This window comes from Musca domestica, unplaced genomic scaffold (assembly GCF_030504385.1).
Source record: "Musca domestica strain aabys unplaced genomic scaffold, Musca_domestica.polishedcontigs.V.1.1 3, whole genome shotgun sequence".
Lineage (NCBI taxonomy): Eukaryota > Metazoa > Arthropoda > Insecta > Diptera > Muscidae > Musca > Musca domestica.
Genome location: NW_026712299.1, coordinates 25,749,033 through 25,769,128, shown reverse-complemented (window position 1 = coordinate 25,769,128; position 20,096 = coordinate 25,749,033). Strand labels below are relative to the sequence as shown.

The 20,096-nt window shown below is 39.5% G+C and overlaps 1 protein-coding gene across 1 annotated transcript; it reads right to left on the bottom strand.

Moving 5' to 3' along the window:
• Nucleotides 1-1,212: 1,212 nt before the first annotated feature.
• Nucleotides 1,213-19,999, bottom strand: LOC101900202 (protein piwi). The gene is made up of 9 exons (XM_005182847.4): nt 19,875-19,999; nt 19,484-19,653; nt 7,687-8,382; nt 7,305-7,625; nt 7,081-7,235; nt 6,815-7,018; nt 2,989-3,180; nt 2,808-2,918; nt 1,213-2,747 (listed from the first exon to the last, which is right to left on the bottom strand). The coding sequence occupies exons 2-9, from the start codon at nt 19,589-19,591 to the stop codon at nt 1,859-1,861; spliced, it is 2,676 nt and encodes an 891-aa protein (XP_005182904.1). The 5' UTR covers nt 19,592-19,653; nt 19,875-19,999; the 3' UTR covers nt 1,213-1,858.
• Between the last annotated feature and the right edge of the window lie 97 nt (nt 20,000-20,096).

Sequence of the window (20,096 nt, the reverse complement as noted above, 5' to 3'; positions counted from 1 at the left end):
AAAAAAAATTAGAACAGTGTGGCTTGTTTGTTCGGGATACCGTAGTATTTTGTTGTTGCAAAATGGTCAGGCTTTATCCCTTTATTGTTGTTTTTATAAAAACAACGTTTGTTTATTAGTGGAGAACGATGGTAATGTTTACCAGGGGGTAAGGCAGGGAATACCTAGGTTTCGGAAAGAGCCACCAATCCTCATCAGTTCCCTTGTTTTTTGTCTGGGATATTCTCCCCAGAAGTTATTTTAAAAATAACTTCTATGACAAAAACATTTTAAGCTCAATAGAAGAGGAACCAAAGAATTAAATAAAACTAAAATTCTTTTGGAAAGTCTTCTAAATCTTACAACCGCACTTATAAACATTTACATCTTTCTCCACTTGTTATGCTTTCGTTCAACCTGAACGAAGTAGCATAACCATGTAAGTTGGTTTTGTCTGTTACAACAAAAACCCCTTCGTCGACCGTGCCTTGTCTATTAATAGAACAGTGTGGCTTGTTTGTTCGGGATACCGTAGTATTTTGTTGTTGCAAAATGGTCAGGCTTTATCCCTTTATTGTTGTTTTTATAAAAACAAAAAAAAAAAAAATTTTTTTATCTCACCCTATATATGAAGTATTGTTATTGGGAAATGCTGCATGTGGAATGACATTGTGACATCTTGAACGAATATTCCATTTGTAAGCAACTTATTTAGTTTTGGCCACTACCCTCCCTTAGGGCGCCACTTTAACAAAATTTAGTTTAAAATCGATTGAAATCCAAATATGAGGTATTCAAAGTTTGGAATATTCATGAAACCCCTAGAAAGAACTTATAATTTGGGGAAGTTTTGTTTCATACTCATCTCGTCTACACCGTGCCGTCGGCTGCATTTTCTGAATCTATAAAGTGGGTATTTAATGTCCGAATCAATTTACATCTGATCTCCAGGATTAGTACTTCTTCCCATTTACTTAGGATTCTTTGAATGACATTTTCAGGATCTGGAGATATCACTGATACTTTCCTCCTACTTTTTGCAGCATCCCCAGCATTTGCGTTACCCCTTCTTTATCTCATATGAGTGCGATTCTGAGTGTAATACTTCTTTGCAATTTTAAAATTAAAACATCTTTCACGTTTTTTCTGTATTACCATAAAATATGTTTTTTTTTTATTTCCAAAAATTCAGATAAAATTATTATAAAATACGATATTAGAAACATATCAAACGAAAGAAGACTAAATTTAGTTTTCATCTTATTTTTCATTCAGTTCGACAACATAAAAACTTACGAGTTGATAACAAAGATCAACTATCTCCTTTGGGTTTTTCTTCGACAATGAAATAAAAACTTGCGGCAACGAAAAAAAAAATGATTTTTATCAAGACTTTCTACATTCATTGCTTTTTATAAACTTTTTTTCTCAGTTTGCATGTGGGAGAGAAGTAATTCAAACTTGTTACAAATATGTAGACGACATCAAACAATATGCATAGTATTGTTTATACACGTACATATCACCGTATATACTTTAAACAAAGATACAAAATTAATTATTTTTTTTTCTTTTTAATTAAAGAAAACTATGTTTGTATTAGCGGCTAAGTATGGCTAAGAGATGAAAAGAAAGAGGACAACGAAAGAGAAATAGATTATTAAACTGTTTGAACACAGTTAGGATTATGGATTTACTGAATGACTGACTGTGACTGGTTGCCGTTCTGATAAGAAAAAATAAAATTTTAGAAATTCTTAATATCTAAATAAAACAAGTAAGTAGTAAATATTAAATTTGAGATTTTTTAAATGAGTAGATTCAAATGAGTGGTTAATGAAATAAAAAAACGTCCATCCCTGGCAGGGCTGAGGAGTTCTTACAAATAATAAAGTTTCTTTTCCAGAGCATTTTGGGGTGGTTGATATAAACTCGAAGCCACCAATGATGCCAATTTTTTGGCATACTGACAAACAGCCGGCACTCGGGTAGTGCCAGACCAATTATAATATAAATGGGTCATTTTGTAGGTCAACAATTGCATTTGATCCGGGGTAAGACGAATATTGCTGTATACCACATTGTAGCTGGTGGGTGCCACGGTACCTTGGCGCACCGACTGTGATACCAAATAGAAATCATAACGTTCGGGCAGGGTGACGACATCATCGACCACAGTGCCGGGAGGAGGATTTCGGCCACGTGCAAAGACTCGGGTATTAATGGACTTGGTGACAACAACATATGCAAACATGGGTGGTTTTTCCATTTTTGCCCTCTTGTATTCCTGCTCAAGTTTCTCCACAATATCCTTTACTTCATGTTCGTACACCTGTTTGAGAGAACCCTCACCAACACCATCTCGATAGAAGAGTATACGATTGGGTAATTTGTCGTGTTCTTTGCGGTATTGACGCAATGCCTTTGTCATCATGGGCCACAAACTGTTGGCCAAAACATCATGAGAGCTACACTCGGCCACAGTACTGTAAAATGTGGCATTGACTTTCAGGTCCATAGTAGCCACCAGGGCGCCATATGCCTTTGATTTATCACGTGCACTTTTGGCCACATCATAACCGATTGTCATCAGACCCGACAGCGGTACATCGATCATCCATGGTGTATAGCCAAGTTTGCAATTGATTTGTATGGCTACCTTTGTACAAATGCTCATAAGACCACGTTGATTACTGGCGGATTTTTGTGTTATCACTTGGGTGGGTACGGCACGTTCGAGACAACCTTTTTTCTTTATGGAGGCATATCTGCAACAAAAATATTTCATAAACGAAATTGCTATCATTATTTTGGGAATAAATGCTTACCGTTCGGCATTGTTGTTTGGCACCAAACACATAATTAACTGAGGATCTTGTCGGCAACAATCTTCCATGGCTTGAATAAAACTATGGTTACGATCATCATAGATCATGACTCTGAAAAACACAAAAGGAAATTAAATCATAATTTAATATTATAACATTCACCAAAAAGGCACACACTTACTCTCTCGGTCTGTCGATTCTCATGTTCATGCCATTGGCCGCTCTAATTAAAGATTCGACGAAATTACGAAGGTCTCGGGAGTTACGATTCGTTGCAATTACAGCCCAACGTTCTAAACCACGGGAGGGGGTTGTAAACATGCCCATGCTGCGACAATGGCGGGTCCAATCGGCTTGCTCACCAGATGGTTCTCTAGAAGAAAAAGAAATATAAGAAAGGGGTTATTGAATAAAAGAACGAATTTTAGAATAAAAATGTGTTTTAGGCTTCATTAAAAAATAGAACTACCAAGAAAATATACTTATATTAAAAATTAAAATAGCTGTAAAGAAAACAAGTAAGCAAAGGCTATAGCCGTGCGGGGCCGACCATGTGATACCCTACAACACTACAATATGTTATAAGCCCCCTTATGTCCAAATCCATTTTGAAAGATTTCGCTTTTGAAATTATGTCACCAGGGACATTTGCCCAATATTTACGCACACCGTCGTGCTTTTAGTTGTGTGGAACATTTTACAGCTATATATAATCCAATGGTCATCCAAAAGGCTAGAATATTTCTTAACTCTCTTCTCAGACGTGTCGATTGGCTTCAATTGTGTAATCAGGCATTTTTTTCTGCTTTTGGTTCATTTGAACCCCGAAATATTATGCGAAAGTAAGAGGCCCCTCTGTATCTCCAAATTTAGACTAATCTATATGATATGCTTATCTACGATATTTGGCCATATTCGTTAATTTTCCACACAAAAGTAGTGGTCCATTCTACCCGCTGTTCTTAATTCTAACTTCATGCGAGATTATGTATCGTTTGGTTTCTATTTGTATTATAACGGCTGCAAAATCAGGAACATGTTTTGTTGGCCAATTTCAACTCCTAAATATATTGCTGACATCTTTGAAAACAATAGGCCTAGCTCTTCTGAGTCTAACCCTACTCTTATGAACACTTTCGCGAGGATCGGGCGATAATTGCAATCTGAATATAATAACCCCAACCTGTGTTGTAAGTTGAAACAATATTACATAATATACACTTCAATATTATAAGTCAAATTGAAAAAATCGCATGCGATAAAAAATATGAAAAAATAAAAATATTTCACAAAATACTACAAAATCTATATTAACATCATTATAGGCGTGCGTTTTTTATGCTTTTTTTTAGATTTTATTCTTTTATGTTAAGAGGGCATTCTGAATTGACAAAATTTGACGAAATCGGTACAGCCAATCTTGAGATATAAGCATTTTAGCTAACATCCCCTTCCTTTGTATATACACATTGTATATATTCCGCTATATTTACCCGAAATATTTACTATCGGCATCTACGTAACGGTCAGAATTGACCTGTTCGTCTATTTGTGATTTCGCCGGGTTTAAAAATATTCGCGGTTTAATGGAAAATTTGATTCTATTTAACTCAAATGTCATAGCCTTTTTCACACACTAAATATTAGCCGATGACCATCAAAAGTGGAAGGCTTCTGCCCAGCCCTAAGCTCTAGCCCCATGCTAACTTCCGGGTCGATTGGTCTATAATTGCGACCTGTAGAGCAACTGCAAAATCAGGAATTGTTTCAGTTTTTGGTCCATTTCAACCCCTAAATATTATGCGATCATCTCCAAAAGAAATAGGGTTCTATTCTGACATTAACCCCACCTCCATTCTAAATTTCGTGAAGATCGGGCCATAATTGCGACCTATAGAGTGACTACAAATTAACATGGACAGACGGACAGACGGACGCACATACATAGCTAGATCGACTCAGCTTATCAGCATATATACTTTCCTATGTGGGAAACCAATATTTCGAGGTGTTACATAATTTTTGGCCCAATCAAACTTATAATACCCCAACATATAGTGTTGTAGGGTATAATAAAATAGCAGTCTATCATAACTGCTGTCTTAAGAGATGTTGATAAAATTTTGAGGGTCATTCTTGGTTCTAAGGAAACTTTTATATAACAAAGTTTTTTTTTTACCAATAGTCAATCAGAAAGATTCTCTAAAAGACCTATTGCACCAAAAGAGATTGACAAATTTGATTGCTATTATTCGATGTTCCATTTTTTCATCCTGACAAGAGTTATCGAGTGGACAAAAAAATATATAACAAGTTAAAAAATATCAGTGGGTATTGCCGACAGAGGTATACCCTCAGCATGTTCGATTATTTAAATATAGTTTGACTTCTGTTATGATTATACAAATTGTTGACCTATATATTGGTTACCTCCTTCAATTCACATGAGATATGTGACAATTTTTAAAAAATGTTAAAATGTGCGTGAGGTACCAGATATATTCGATATATTCAAAATTACAAAAAAAAAAAAATCGAACATTTATATACAATTTTATGCAAAATCATAAATTCCATATTCATCTCAGGATATTGGTTGAGAGTAAGTTGTAAAGAATCGCTGAAATGTTTCGCAAGTTATGACAGATAAAAGTATTGAAAATTGTTACCCTTTGTGGGCGAGGTACCAGAGCAAAAAAAAAAGCAAATATGTTTGTATGCATTTGAAATTTGAAGAGATTCGGATGCTCATTTCGAATTCGATATTTCCCATATATCCGAACTCGCTCTAAGTTTGATAATAATATTACGATGTACCAAGTTTGGATCAAGTCGAGAGTTATCATGCACCAGTCAGCCAGACAGACAGACGGATGGAAATCCATAGATCGACTCCAAATGTCCTGAAACGGATTTGGTCCAAAGAGATCTAGGATCTAAAAGCGTTATTTCGATGAGACACGTTTTGGCCGTATCAAATGATATGTACCCTCTCTAGCCATATGACTGAGGGTATAAAAAGCTACAGTCCAGAAAATGGAGGCTTTGGTTTGCCTGGTCTACCCCATACCCATTTAGGACTCTTGGAGAAGTTGGCCAGTTTTACAGGTTCCGTGTACGAGTGCTGGTGAGCGGATTGTAACAAAAAGAGACCAGCCCGAGAAGCTGCTAAATTGGCTCTAACACGTTCTTATTCGCACAATATAGAATGCACAGCTACACTGGAGCTGGTAGATTTTTTACTCGGAGACCATCCAACGAAGAATAAGTTGTGATATGAAAGATATATATTGAGAAAGAAGGGATAGAAAAACTCTGTTATATGAGGCTTTGCTTAGCCATTATATGAGTGGAGAAGATCGTTAGAGTTTCTATTTCCCACCTGCCGTAAAGCCTACGTTTTTGCTTGACAGCATAGTAGATGTTCGATTGTCTTTAGCTCTTCTTCATTTTTAGATAACCTACAATAGTCAGGTCCACTAACATCCCATATTGAGGTCAGATATCTGATATTGTAGTAACCAGTTAATATGCCTACCGCGATTCTTAGATCGGACCTACTAATTCATAGAAAAAATTACCGTTCATCTTCTTCATTGAAATCCTTTTTGAATGAAATAATAGTTTATGGGTAATTTGACAGTCTCACCAATCTATTGGGAACCACCTCGAGCTTTTCCCCACTTTGTTGCAATGTTGGACTCAACAAATCTTAATGAATTTATTTCAAAGAGAACTTTCTTGCAAACAAGAATGGCACTTAATTTGATAACTTAAAGATCCGTTTGACTGAACACAACATAACATTCCATGCAGTTTGAGGAGGGCTCCGGTTGCTAGTGTCGACCCGGCATTTTGCACCCTAGCTAATTTGGACATAAGCAACCTGGACTCAATTTCGCGCCATCAGACCACCACTGTGACATAATCCAATGTACGACGTGTGGTTTGAGCCCCCCCGCTATTCCCTTATCATAGATTTAAACACCATTTTTGTGAGCACTTACTTTCTGTGATCTCTGAAGACGATTTTTTGTTGATCCAAAATACGACCTTTGACCTCAACCAAACGTGTATCCAGCTTCATATTCCAATCCGTTAAAATGCGCATACTATCTTCGGTTTGTTGCAGGCGATCATTAAATGTACGCAGTCGTTCAATACGTCTGTCTGGATTCATGCGGGTGTGGTCGGCCATGGCGCGCATAAGTCTGTAAAGGAAAAATACGAAATTTAAAATTTCATTTTAAAATCCCATGATATTTCAACTTACTGGAAATTATTACGCATACTGTCATTGAGACCTGTGGCACGGCAAAGTTCAGGAATTAAAATGACTACTTCCTTTTCGCCGCCGCGCAATGAACGTTCCTTGGCTTTTGATAACAATAGCGGTTGTTGGGGATCACGAATGCGGATGTTGTATTTCTATGATTTTAGGGAAATAGATTTATTTAAAAAAATATTTAAAATTTTCAAAAACATTTTGATAAATACCTTGTAGTAATAATCCATAAAGGTAACCTTTTCACCCTTCATGCTAAACGTTTCCCGTGGTGTTTTGTGAAAATCAATATCATTAATGCGATACGTTTTGTTATTGTAATCTGTTAAGACTGTTAAACCGATGATGTGACGTTTAAAATCTTCACGGAAATCTCGGGTATTTTCTTGGCAGCGTCTAAAGATATCGTACACAGTTTCGGTACGCATAACTTTGTGGGCAATTTCGGCACATAATAAAATATCTTTTTCATGTTGTCGGATCGATGTTTGATAACCCGGCCATAATTGCATACGATATTCACGTAAATCAATCTGAAATAATAATAAACATTAAACAATGTAGGTTTTTGTTTTTGGGGGAAAATCTTCTTACCTTAGCAACCGGATCATAAAAGTTACGACCAACAAGTTGAAGTTTCAAGCCCTCCATTGAACGTCTCAAAATCAAATTGAGAATTTGCAATGACTGCCATTCGGTCATGGAAATGACACCAACATATTTGACGGTAATGACATAGTTCTCGCCCTGCTTGGATTTTGTGTGGAGTATGGTCTTTTCCTCCTTCAATTTGGTGGTGGTAAAAAGTTTCGAACCATCATAGAGGTAACCACCCAATAGCTCACGATGTTCCGAGAGTATGCCACTCTTGAGACGTCTCAATTCAATTTCAGGTGAAAATGAAACATGATATTGATGAATTTTCCATGTCGGCGTTGTTAGCAACCGGAAATAATTTGTTTGTAAAGTAATCTCTTTACCCAATGAACCAGTTTTACTGATGACATCAGAAGGTTTGGTATAAACCAGCGATACTTCATAGCGATTGACACGATCACGGCCACGATTGGCACCATCACCACCAGCCCTGGATGTGGATGCCCTCTCTTTTTTAATTTCAACTTCAGCACCATCTGGATCTTCTTTTTTAATTGGTATATTTGGTACATTAGTTTCAGAAACTGGACTACGATCAGGAGATTCTGGTTCACGCTTAACGCTGACATTCGATGATGATGCTCTCGAATAACGATCCGGGGAATCAGGTTCAGTTTTAATTACTTTAGGTTTCTGTTGGAGAAGGGACATAAAAACAAATAGATTGAAAATGTTGAAAAATGTAAATATAATTTCTCAAGAATTCCTTCTTATTCTAAACCAGTAAGGAAAGGTCTGACCATATGATACCCTACACCACTATGCATATTTAGTAGAGTTCCCGTAACAAAAAATTTCGTATTGGGAATTTATGTGTAGATCTTACCAACTAACATTGATGTATAGTGCATGATCTGACTCAGATAAGGATTATACTAAAAAATATTCATTGGAGCAATATATATCGGACAGAGTTACACCTAATTGTAAAATTTGATTGATTATGGACAAATCTACTTAATTTGGGCTGATATTACATATATGGTGAGCAATAACTGTAAAATCAGATGAAGATGTATATCGAAGGTATATACAAATCTGAACCGATCTCAATAAAATTTGACGGTGGCATTTTCGAGCTGAATCTTATGTCCGCTATCAAATATCCTTGTTGTGGAGTGCATATTACTTATGTGAGAGAATTCAAACCCCAAATCGGATGAAACATACAGGGTGAGATAAAAAACTGCAACCAACTTCAGACTGCTGTCATTTCTAAGCCACTCGTCCGACAGGTGTTAAAATTATTCCAGTGACAGCTCATTATATTGTTTAAAAGCGTACAAAAACATTTTGGTGAGAATAGTATGATTTCTTCATATTTGAGTGGAAAACCACAAGTGGCTATCGTTAGAGCACTCCAGCATTTAAATGTGAATAAATCTTTTGTGTCTCGTACCATCGCTCGTTACCGTGATACTGGTAGCGTAGCCCGACGTCAAGGAAGTGGACGGAAGAAAACAGCAACATCAGCAGAAATGTTTCGAAAAGAAAAGAAGCGACTTGATCGAAACCCGCGTCGCAGTGGCCGAAAAATGGCTCGTGAGCTGAACATATCGCAGTATTCCATTCGGCAAATATTGAAAAATGAGCTCGGGGAACGCCATTGAAATTCCAAAAAGTGCAAGAACTTACACCGCAACAGAAAGAAAATAGATTCAAAAGAGGTAAAGAGTGGTGAGAAGTGGTGAACTGCCGAATTTGTTTTTCTCTGATGAGAAAACATTCGTTCTCCAGCGGTTTGTAAACAAATAAAATGAAAGTGTTTACTTGCTAAAGAGGTTAGCTGAATATGTGCACCTTCGGTTGGCCACCAGAACTCAAGCGCCGACCATGGTGATGGTGTGGCCCGCCATAACAGCCGATGGTCGCTCTCCGCTCGTATTAATCGACCGTAGCATCAAAATAAATGACGAATATTATCGCGAAAATATTCTGGAGGTTGTATTAAAGGCTTGGGCACGCCAACATTTTGACCGCAGACCTTGGACATCCCAAAAGAACTCAGCACCAAAGCACTCAGCACGCGCCACCCAAGAATGGTTACAAAATGAGTTTCCTCGCTTCATTTTCAGCGCATAATAGCGACCAAAATCTCCGGATACCAATCCGTTGGACTATTGTGTCTGGAGTATTTTGGAAAGCAAGGTTGGCAAAAAAAAGTGTCGATCACCTTTAGCAAGCGCTTCGCCGGGAATGTTCCAAAATGCCGCAGAGCAACATTCGGGCAGCGTGTGATGTCCGTCAAGATAAATTTAAATTTAATTAGCAAAGACACAAACCAAGGTGATTTTTTCTCCGGTTCGCAAAGGGTTAATAAAGAGAGAGAGAGAGAGAAAGAGAGAGATAGAGGGAGGGAGTAGTAAACCAGAGAAAAATTTCAAATTTCATAATTTTCCGTACAATTTTCAAATTTAAAATGAAATCGCTAAATAAAAACCTAATTAAAATTTACTTTGAAACCCTTAACTCTACATTTAAACCGAGAATAAAATATTTAAAAATGAAGCGGTGTCGTGGCTGGGCACAAATGAAAGGTCTCGAGGAGTACTTTCCGAATCTGTGGAAATTATAGTCAAAAAGAATTTCAGACTTAGGAATTTTTTGCATTTTCTGAAGAATTATCGCTCATGTTTAGGGAAATTGCAGATAAAGGCGTCCACAGAACAGAAACAATCCCACGGCAGCGGGTTCTACGATACCGGATTGACCCGAAACAACAAGATCCCAGTTTCGGCCAGCGGCTGCCAACCCAGTATGTACATGTTTGTGTTTGTTCATTTTTCTGCATTGGGAGCAGCATATCCCGGAATGCTTGCTCCGGATTTTATTGGTCCGTGCGATGTAATGGATGCAGAGAGTGGGTGCACTTCAAGAACTGTTCCGGATTAAGGCGTTTGCGAGACTACAGCGAAAGGGACTATGTTGCGACTTGCTGCAGTAACGTAGTCCCCAGCGAGTCCTCTTCTTCGTCGTCCTCGTCAGAGACGTCGTCGGAGTATGGCACTCCACCGCAGTCTCCAGAACAGCAACCAACACCGCAGCACCTAACGCCACATGTTGCTGTTCCAACTCCGGATTGTGCATCATTCTTGCAATTCAATTGCAACGGACTTCGAGGCAAAATAGATGAGATAGTGGAATTTATGAGTCGGAGGAATATTAAGATCGCAGTGGTGCAGGAAACCAAGCTGAATGAAAATTGCAGCCTACAACGTTGTTATGGTTACAACGTACTAAGGAAGGATCGCACCATAAGTGGAGGTGGGGGATTAGCGTTCCTGTTACACCATTCTGTTCAGTACAGACCTATCTCGCTTGAGCTAGTCTCTAGTGACCCATACATGGAATGTATGGGGGTAGCAGTCAAGTGTGGAACTGCCGAGGTAGAGGTGCTTAATGTGTATATCCCGCCGATTAATAGCTGTGAACCACGTTATTTGCCTGATATTAGCCCATTATTGGTAGGCAATAACCGCCTGGTACTAGGGGATTTTAATGCCCACCATGAGTTGTGGCATTCCGTCCTAGGTAATGACCAGAGGGGATCAGCGCTGGCAGAGCAGATTGACTGCTCCACATTCTGCACGGTTAACGAGGATGCCCCCACCCGAATAAGAGGAGAGTGTCACAGTTCGCCAGATTTAACCATAGTGTCACCCGGTCTGATAAATGACGTGACTTGGCAACCCGTCATTTCTCTTGGCTCAGACCATCTCCCGATAATCGTCTCCATAAGCAAGTCGCCCGATTTCATAACCTCTGAACGCCGCACTTTCCTTAACCATGGGAAAGCTCACTGGCCAGAGATCAGAGAATTCACCAACCGCCGCTTCAGAGAACTGCCCAACCCTTCTGATGTTAGGGTAGCAGAAAGGATTTTCCGAAACATCATCAGAGCTGCACCCGCTCGCTATATACCTGCTGGTCGAATACCCGAGATAAGACCAAACTTCCCAGCAGAGGCAGCGGGATTAGCAAATGAGCGTGATGATCTCCGTCGTACCTACCCTACTGATCCTAGAATCAGTGATTTGACAGAGGAAGTCAACCGGTTGGTACAGGAGCATAAGAGGAAAAAGTGGCAAGACCATCTGAAGTGCTGCAACATTGGAACCGATATGAGTAAGCTGTGGGTAACGGTTAAATCGCTCTCGAACCCTGGGAAAAAGGATGATAGGACCTCAGTCACTTTTAACGACGTAACGGTGACTGATCCGAAGAGGTGCGCGGAATATTTTAACCGACAATTTGTCGAACACCCCGAGAGCGATAGGGCGAAGCGAAGAGTACTACGTCGTATCAGATCTCTTCCCGCCGAGGAGGAACCACCACAGTTTACGATGGGTGATGTTGCAAATGTCATCCGTAACGCTAAGTCATCCAAAGCGTTGGGCCCGGACGGAATCTCAATGGTAATGTTGAAGCAGCTGGATACGCCGGGAGTCGAGTACTTAACGAAAGTTCTCAATTTGTCGCTAGCCACCCACATAGTGCCCGAAACCTGGAAAATGGGCCGGGTGGTCCCGCTACTGAAGCCAGGCAAGGATGCCAGTAAAGGCGAATCGTACAGGCCGATTTCGCTTTTGTCGCCAGTAGCAAAGACTCTTGAGGCTTTACTCCTCCCCAGCATTAGAGGAAGCTATACAGTTGCCAACCACCAGCATGGATTCCGTCCACAACATAGTACCACAACAGCATTACACGCCATTTCCACACATATTAGTAGAGGACTGAACCAGAACAGGCCGTGTGACAGAACAGTGTTGGTAGCCCTTGACATTTGATACGGTCAATCATGCCACATTGTTTGAGTACGTACAGAGAACTACCCTCCGGCCAAGTTTGAAACGTTGGATAATCAACTATATGTGTGGACGCCAGTCGTACGTGGAATTCCGGAACAAGAAGTCCAAAGCCCGTAGAGTGAAACAGGGAGTTCCCCAAGGCGGGGTGATATCTCCGGAACTGTTTAACCTCTACCTTTCCGGAATTCCTCGCCCTCCAGACGGCATTGAGATCGTAACGTATGCGGATGATTGTACGATCATGGCGTCGGGTCCAGTGGTCGATGACATATGCGAAAGGTTGAACCCCTATCTCGCGGAGCTTGCCGCATACTTCCACGCGAGGAATATGAAAATATCCGCCACGAAATCAATAGCCACACTCTTTACCACATGGTCTGCGGAGATGAGAACACAGCTGAATGTTCAGGTCGAGGGGAATCTAATACCGACCACGAACTACCCCAAGATTCTTGGGGTAACGTTCGACAGCATGTTCAAGTCGTCCGCGCAAGCCACAGCTATCTGCGACAAGATGAAAAGTAGGAACAAGGTCCTCAAGGCGCTAGCCGGCAGCTCTTGGGGTGCGGACAAAGAAACCTTGTTGACCTCTTATAACGCGATAGGTCGGTCTGTGGTCAACTATGCGGCTCCAGTGTGGTCTGCGAATACTAGTGCTACGCAGTGGAAGAATATCCAGACCTGCCAGAACGCTGCCCTGAGAACTGCGACAGGGTGCCTCCTCATGACACCAGTGGACCATCTACATGAGGAGGCGAAAGTCCTTCCCTTACGTCAGCATAATCATATGCTTTCGTTGCAGTACCTGCTTGGGTGTTACCGTGAGAGTCATCCCAACCATCATATGGTGGATAACTCTCCCCCACCCAGGCGTGTCAGGAAGGACATACATGATCTAGAGAGGGAGGTCCAGCGCTACAAGAGAGAGCCTCTAGATCAAGAAGCCTATCAGGCAGGTCTGAGTGGCATTCACACCGATGCAGTCGCGGATGCTATTAGCAGTTACAAAGTGAATGCCGTCCTCGGAGTCCACCCCCCATCCATTGCAGCCGAAGAACGTCAGCTGCCTAGACAAACCAGGGTAGTTTTGGCGCAATTACGTTCAGGATGGTGTAGTCGCCTCAATTCGTATTGGGCACGAATTGATGAAGATGTGCGTGACGCCTGCCCGGCGTGCGATACAGGCCCGCACAATACGCTACACCTTTTTAATTGCTCAGCCAAACCTACCCAACTCACTCCAGAGGATCTCTGGCTACAGCCCGTTAAAGTAGCCGAATTTCTAAACCTGGAGCTGGAACCAGATTAGCAGAACAGAAACACACACATGTACTACTGCTACAACAACAACAGAACAGAAACTAAAAATGAAAAGTACTCCTCGAGACCTTTCATTTGTGCCCAGCCACGGCACCGCTTCATTTTTAAATATTTTATTCTCGGTTTAAATGTAGAGTTAAGGGTTTCAAAGTTTTTCAACGTAAATTTTAATTAGGTTTTTATTTAGCGATTTCATTTTAAATTTGAAATTTGCACGGAAAATTATGAAATTGGATGAAAACTAATATAATTTAATTTACCTTTAATTTTTCTCTGGTTTACTACTCCCTCTCTCTCTCTCTCTCTCTTTATTAACCCTTTGCGAACCGGAGAAAAATCACATTAGTTTGTGTCTTTGCTAATTAAATTTAAATTTATCTTGACGGACATCAGCGTGTGACGGTTTCATTGGCCGTTTGAAGGCCATAATTCGTGCCAAAGTTGACCAATTCGAATCAATCTGAACTTATGCTAAAATCTGATGCTATTTCAGACATTTTTTGCTCTCATTTAATAATATTAAAAAAAATTAAAAATAATGGCGTTTGACTTTGTTGCCGTTCCCTCCCTTACACTGTATATTGGAGCTTCACCAAATTTGAAGTCCTTATTTCTGGAATGAATTTAGTCGGAACTGCCAAGGTTCATTTGTGTTGATATCAGCCTACACCATGGCTGATATAGGATAAAGATATATATGGGAACTATATCTAAATTTGAACCGATTCTCACCAATTTTAATAGGGTTCGCCCTAGAGCCAAACAAATATTATTTGACTGACGGACTGCATAAATCGACTCAGGTGATTCTATGAAGATGCTCGAAAGTAACTATGGGTCTATCTCGCTCCCTTCTCCATGTTACAAACAAATGCACAAAGACACAATACCCTTTCCACTGTGTGGTGCAGGATATAAAACTCGGTTTGATATCTGGTCTTTTAATTTGAAATCTGACTTATATGACGAACAGCAAATTTTAAATATTTTCCCCTTTCTTTCCTGGAATATTAAGAACAACACTTGAATTGTGTTTATTTTATTACTTTTAACACGGCTCTGTTTTTTAATTTTTCCCGATTTAACTTTGGGGGAGATATTACAATTTGCTGTCACCACCATAAAACCAACATGAATCAGCACAACCAAACTAACTAATGGACTACCATCTCCCTCACTTTTTTAATCATTTAAATGTCCAATTAGAAATAAATGCTATTGTATCCCCATATTAGTTACCGCATTATTTGTAGTCTTTAAGCGGACACTATCATTTTTTATTATACAATAAAGAGGAGATGACATGGTGGTAGATTTTTTACGCACACATTTAAACTTACATATAATCATACCAGGTATGGGTGTTATGTTGCAGTGCTTCTTATATTAAATAAACTTGGCTGTGATTTCAGCCGAATCAGCATAAATCTGGACAAGGGTTTGCATAGCATACATTTTGAAATAAACGCAGAAATCATGGCATACAATTTGTTACAAAGCCATTGGAAACAAAATAATAGGATGAATATAAGACAAAAACAAACAGAGATAATTTTCAAAAATTTTAAAATTTTTTTGCAGAGATTTGACACCTATATTGACATTTGCTCTGTACCAGGCCCTACAAGAATCTAGTAGTAGATTTTCATTTTTCGATATCATAAAGGGAAAATCGATGATCGTAGTAAAAACGTCTAGATTCTTTCGGTTCTGAAAGTGATGAATTATTTCTTGGTATTTTGGTCAAGAGATTTTTTTCGATTCAGAAATTGTATTTCAATTAATACTGCTTTCAACTTCCAATCATCCAACATCCATCCATCCAAATCTTCTAAACTAGACAAGATCTAATGTTAAAGATTAACAAGACTCTGTGGTTTTGCCATGCCGATCTTCCCATTGTCCCCAATATCGTGATAATTCAAAATTGTTTCTTGCTCAAACAAATGTCGTTATTATCATGAATAGAACCTCTTGCTCCATACCACATAAATAAACGAATTGGTTTGACTTGAAATGAATTAGCATATCAACAACTATTCTATGAATTATGCATCCTCTTCAATTTGAAGTTCAATTATTTAAAATAGATACAGATAAGACGAGCAAGCTGGTTTGTATCATTTGATGAATTGTTTGTTGACATGTGTGTGTATAATAGGATCAGTTGATAAGGACAAGAGGAAATTTCAATCAAAAGAACCCAGAAAATTGTTTGTTTTTAAATCTGGTTAAACCTTATACAAGAGCATATACCATGTAAAATACCACAACGTGATCGGTGCATGAATTCGTTTAGTCGCTAGTCATTTTGGATATATCAATTAATAGTTTTAATCAAAACAAAACTTGAGCAGATATTGATTATAGTCCCATATAAGAAGTTTTCTGCAGGGATACTTTTGTAGTCTGCGAAACTGAATAGAGAAAAGAAGGAATTATTATGTATGTTTGTAATATATATGTTTGTAATCCCAATTTAAAATCCGGCTACCTTAGCGAGCTTTAGCAGATCTTTTGGAGTAATTAGGATTTCGCAAGGCATTGAAGAGGAACAACGTATTGTGCGTGCCTGTATCACAAGCTGGAGAGAAGTTTCGCACATCTTCATAATTTCGTGCCCAATACAAATTCAGAAGGCTAATCATTCCTGAACGTAATTGCGCTAAAATTAATCTAGTTTTTCTAGGCAGCCGATTTTCTTCAGCAGCAATGAATGGGGTGGACTCATAATTCTGCATATTTAGTAGGTCCTTCCCGACACACCTGGGGGTGGGAGTTTTATCCACCATATGATGGTTAGGATGACTACCATTGTAACACCCAAGCAGGTACTGCAACGGAAGCATATGGTTGTGCTTACGAGAAGGGTCTTCTCCTCTTGGTGTCATGATGAGGTATACTGTTGCAGTTCTGAGGACAGCATTCTGGTAGATATGGATGTTCTTCCACTGCGTAGCACTTAAACATGCTGTCGAATGAGACCTTAGGATTTTGGGCTTGTTTGCAAGTTATTAAAAGAACCTCGACCTGCAAATTCAGATGTGTTCTCATCCCTGCAAACCATGTGGCCTTAGTCAACAGTGGTGGGTATTTTCATACGCGTGTCATGTGGACCTGCGCCACAAGCTGTGTAGATGTTCTGAACATCGCTGTCAATCCGGACCAAATAGAAATTGAGTCGGCTGTACCATCCGGATCTTAACTGAGCTAAAACTACTAGGGTTTGTCGAGGCAGCTCTCACTCTTCATCTGCGATGGGAGGGGGATTGTCTCCTAGTACAGTTTTTACTCTATATCCTTCCATGACTTCAGAGACCGCGTTAAATTAAATACAATTCAGTCCCACTTGATAAGCCTGTTGATATTGAGGCTCTCTCTCTCTTATAATTCTCTGCCTCTTTCTCTCTAGATCATGAAGGTCTTTACTTACGTGCTTGGGCGGAAATTGCCTATCCGCCAGATGTTGACTCGGATGGCTCTGCTTGTAACACTCAAGCAGATATTGCATTGACAGCATTTTATTATGCTGTTCTCCAGGGGAAGTTTGTGGTGATCTTCCGGAAAGGTAAAGGTTAAACAGTTCGAGAGAGATTGGGTAATTCCCCGTTTATAGGGGGTTGGACTTCTCGTATCGAAATTCTATGTGCGACTGGCGTCCGAACATATAATTCATAATAAAACGTTTTAAACTTGGCCGGAGAATGGTTCTTTCTACATCCTCAAACAGTGTGGCATGGCTGACTGTATCAAACGCCTTTGATGGGAGCTACCAACTCTGTTGTGTGACACGGCTTGTTCTGGTTAAATCCTCGACTGATATTGTGGATGTGGCGTGCAATGATATTGTGGTACTATGCTGTTGACGGAATCCGTGTTGATGGTTGGCAACTGGATAACTTTTTCTAATGATGAGAAAGAGTAAAGCTTCATGTCTTTGATGCAAACAAAAGCGATTCGCCTTTGCTGGCATCCTTCCCTGGTTTCAGTAGCGGGAACCGCGACTGTTTACAGGCTTCGAGAACGATGAGGGTGGCTATCGATAGGATGAGAAGTTTAGTGAGATACTCGACCCCCGGCGTATCCAGCTGTTCCAACTTTATCATTGATATTCCGTTCGGGCCCAATGCTTTCGATGACTCAGCGTTTCGAATGACATTCGCAATACCACCTATCGTAAACTGTGGTGGTATTTCTCTGGCGGTAGTAAATCTGGCATCCTTCCCTGGTTTCAGTAGCGGGACCACCTTGCCCCTGTTTGCAGGCTTCGAGAAGGATGAGGATGGCTATCGAAAGGTGAGAAGTTTGGTGAGATACTCGACTCCCGGCGTATCCAGCTGTTCCAACATTATCATTGATATGCTTTCGATGCCTCTGCGTTTCGAATGACATTCACAACACCACCTATCGTAAACTGTGGTGGTATTTCCCTGGCGGTAGTAAATCTTATACGACATCGTACTCTTCGCTTCGCCCTATCACTGTCGGGTTGCTCGACAAATTGGCGATTAAAGAGGCCACCGTACCTCTTCGCATAAGTCGCTGATACGTCGTAAAACGTTGGTCCTAACATCTTTTTTTTCAGTGTTCGAAAGTGACTTAACCGTTACCCACTATTTACTCATATCGGATTCAATGTTGCAACACTTTAGTTGGTCTAGCCACTTTTTTCATCAGTTTGTTGACTCTGGGTTGAAACGTCGGAGCTTATCAACCTTATGTTATAGGTAATGGGGTATTAATTTTAGTTCCCAACTATCTTGGTTGTTTGGCGAACTGATCGAGGATATAATGCAATTCAATTTCATCCCATGTTTATTTTCCCAAACACATTTTTCTGCCCCCTGTGTGACAATTTATAATTAGCAATTTTGTAATTAGTAGAGTACATAGCAAAAATTAGGTTTTCCATAACCGGAAGACTAACTGGAGAATATCCATTATTGGAATGTATTCATTGTTTACATACTTTAATTGTATGGTTTATTACTACAACTAACAGTGTTGGTGCTCCACCACGAGCAATAATTTCAGAACTGAACATAAACACAAGGGAAGTGTCAAATTATACATAATTTTGTTTGGTTTAAAGCCCTCCCCGTTGTATACCTATTATTTATTTATTTGAAGTATGTGATTTTCATCGATTCATTAATAAGTTCTCAAAACTAACCTCAAATATGAAAGATGATGCTATTAAGGTCAATAGATTTGTCAATATGTAAAACAATCTTTACGTAGAGGTATAATTTAATATCAATACATTATTAACTTCATAATGAAATCATTTCAAACCTGTAACTACTATTTAACTGGTCTGGCAATGCCAAGGTTTGCACATAAACACAAACCTACCCCAGCCCAAAACAAAAGATAACAATACAATTTAACAACCAGTACCCCCACCAATTATCACACAATTGTAAACACAGGCCTACCCCCAGCGAAGTTCACGTCACCACCAACCAACAAAAACGAAGAAGTTAGGGCCCAACACTGCCTTCTTTCTGTCAATAAACACACAATTTTAAACCTACATACAGACAAACAACATTTGTAACGGGATATGTAGTATAAAATTACATACATATTTACAGAAAACTTACCGGTTCTTCCGAAGTAGAACGTTCACGGGGACGACGAGAACTTCCCGATTCAGATGAATGATATTCCCGAGACGGACGGCGTCGTCCACGACTCTGATCGTCAGACATATTTCACCTCTTTTCGTTTGTTCCTGGTTAAGATTCCCGAGAAATTCGTTCACCGCCGGACACTACCAATAAGAAAAAATCAAGACAAAATAAAATGTGTATGTACACAGCTTTTTGTTTTTAGCTGCTGTGTCAAAGGAGAAAAAAAACATGCCGGCGTTTAGAACGAAGCCATATTCTTTCGCTCAACAATTTCACTCAAAATTTGATGTAAACACAATAAATGTTTTGTTTAGTAGTTTTGTTTACGGTCATAACTTCGTTATCACTGTTTTTTCTTTACCTTATTTGTATTATAAATAGAACTTCACGCGACGAAACCAACCGCAATCTACCTGATTTTGGCAAAAGACGCGCTAAATACAATTACTTAAGAACCCGAGGGGTTTTTCAAGTGTTGTTAAATGTCGAGTATTCGATATTCACATGGGAATGATAGCACATGCGTATTAGGGTGAATATAATTGTTAAATAAGAATAAGTTTAGGGTTTTGAATACTAGCGA

Bases quoted from the DNA above. Each gene is read 5' to 3' on its own strand.
- LOC101900202 (XM_005182847.4), bottom strand. From the start codon at position 19,591: ATGTCTGACGATCAGAGTCGTGGACGACGCCGTCCGTCTCGGGAATAT. The intron at 7,626-7,686 runs GTAAGAAGATTT...TTATTATTTCAG, and splicing joins TTTATGATCCGGTTGCTAAG to ATTGATTTACGTGAATATCG. The intron at 2,748-2,807 runs GTAAGCATTTAT...TTTTTGTTGCAG, and splicing joins CCAAACAACAATGCCGAACG to ATATGCCTCCATAAAGAAAA.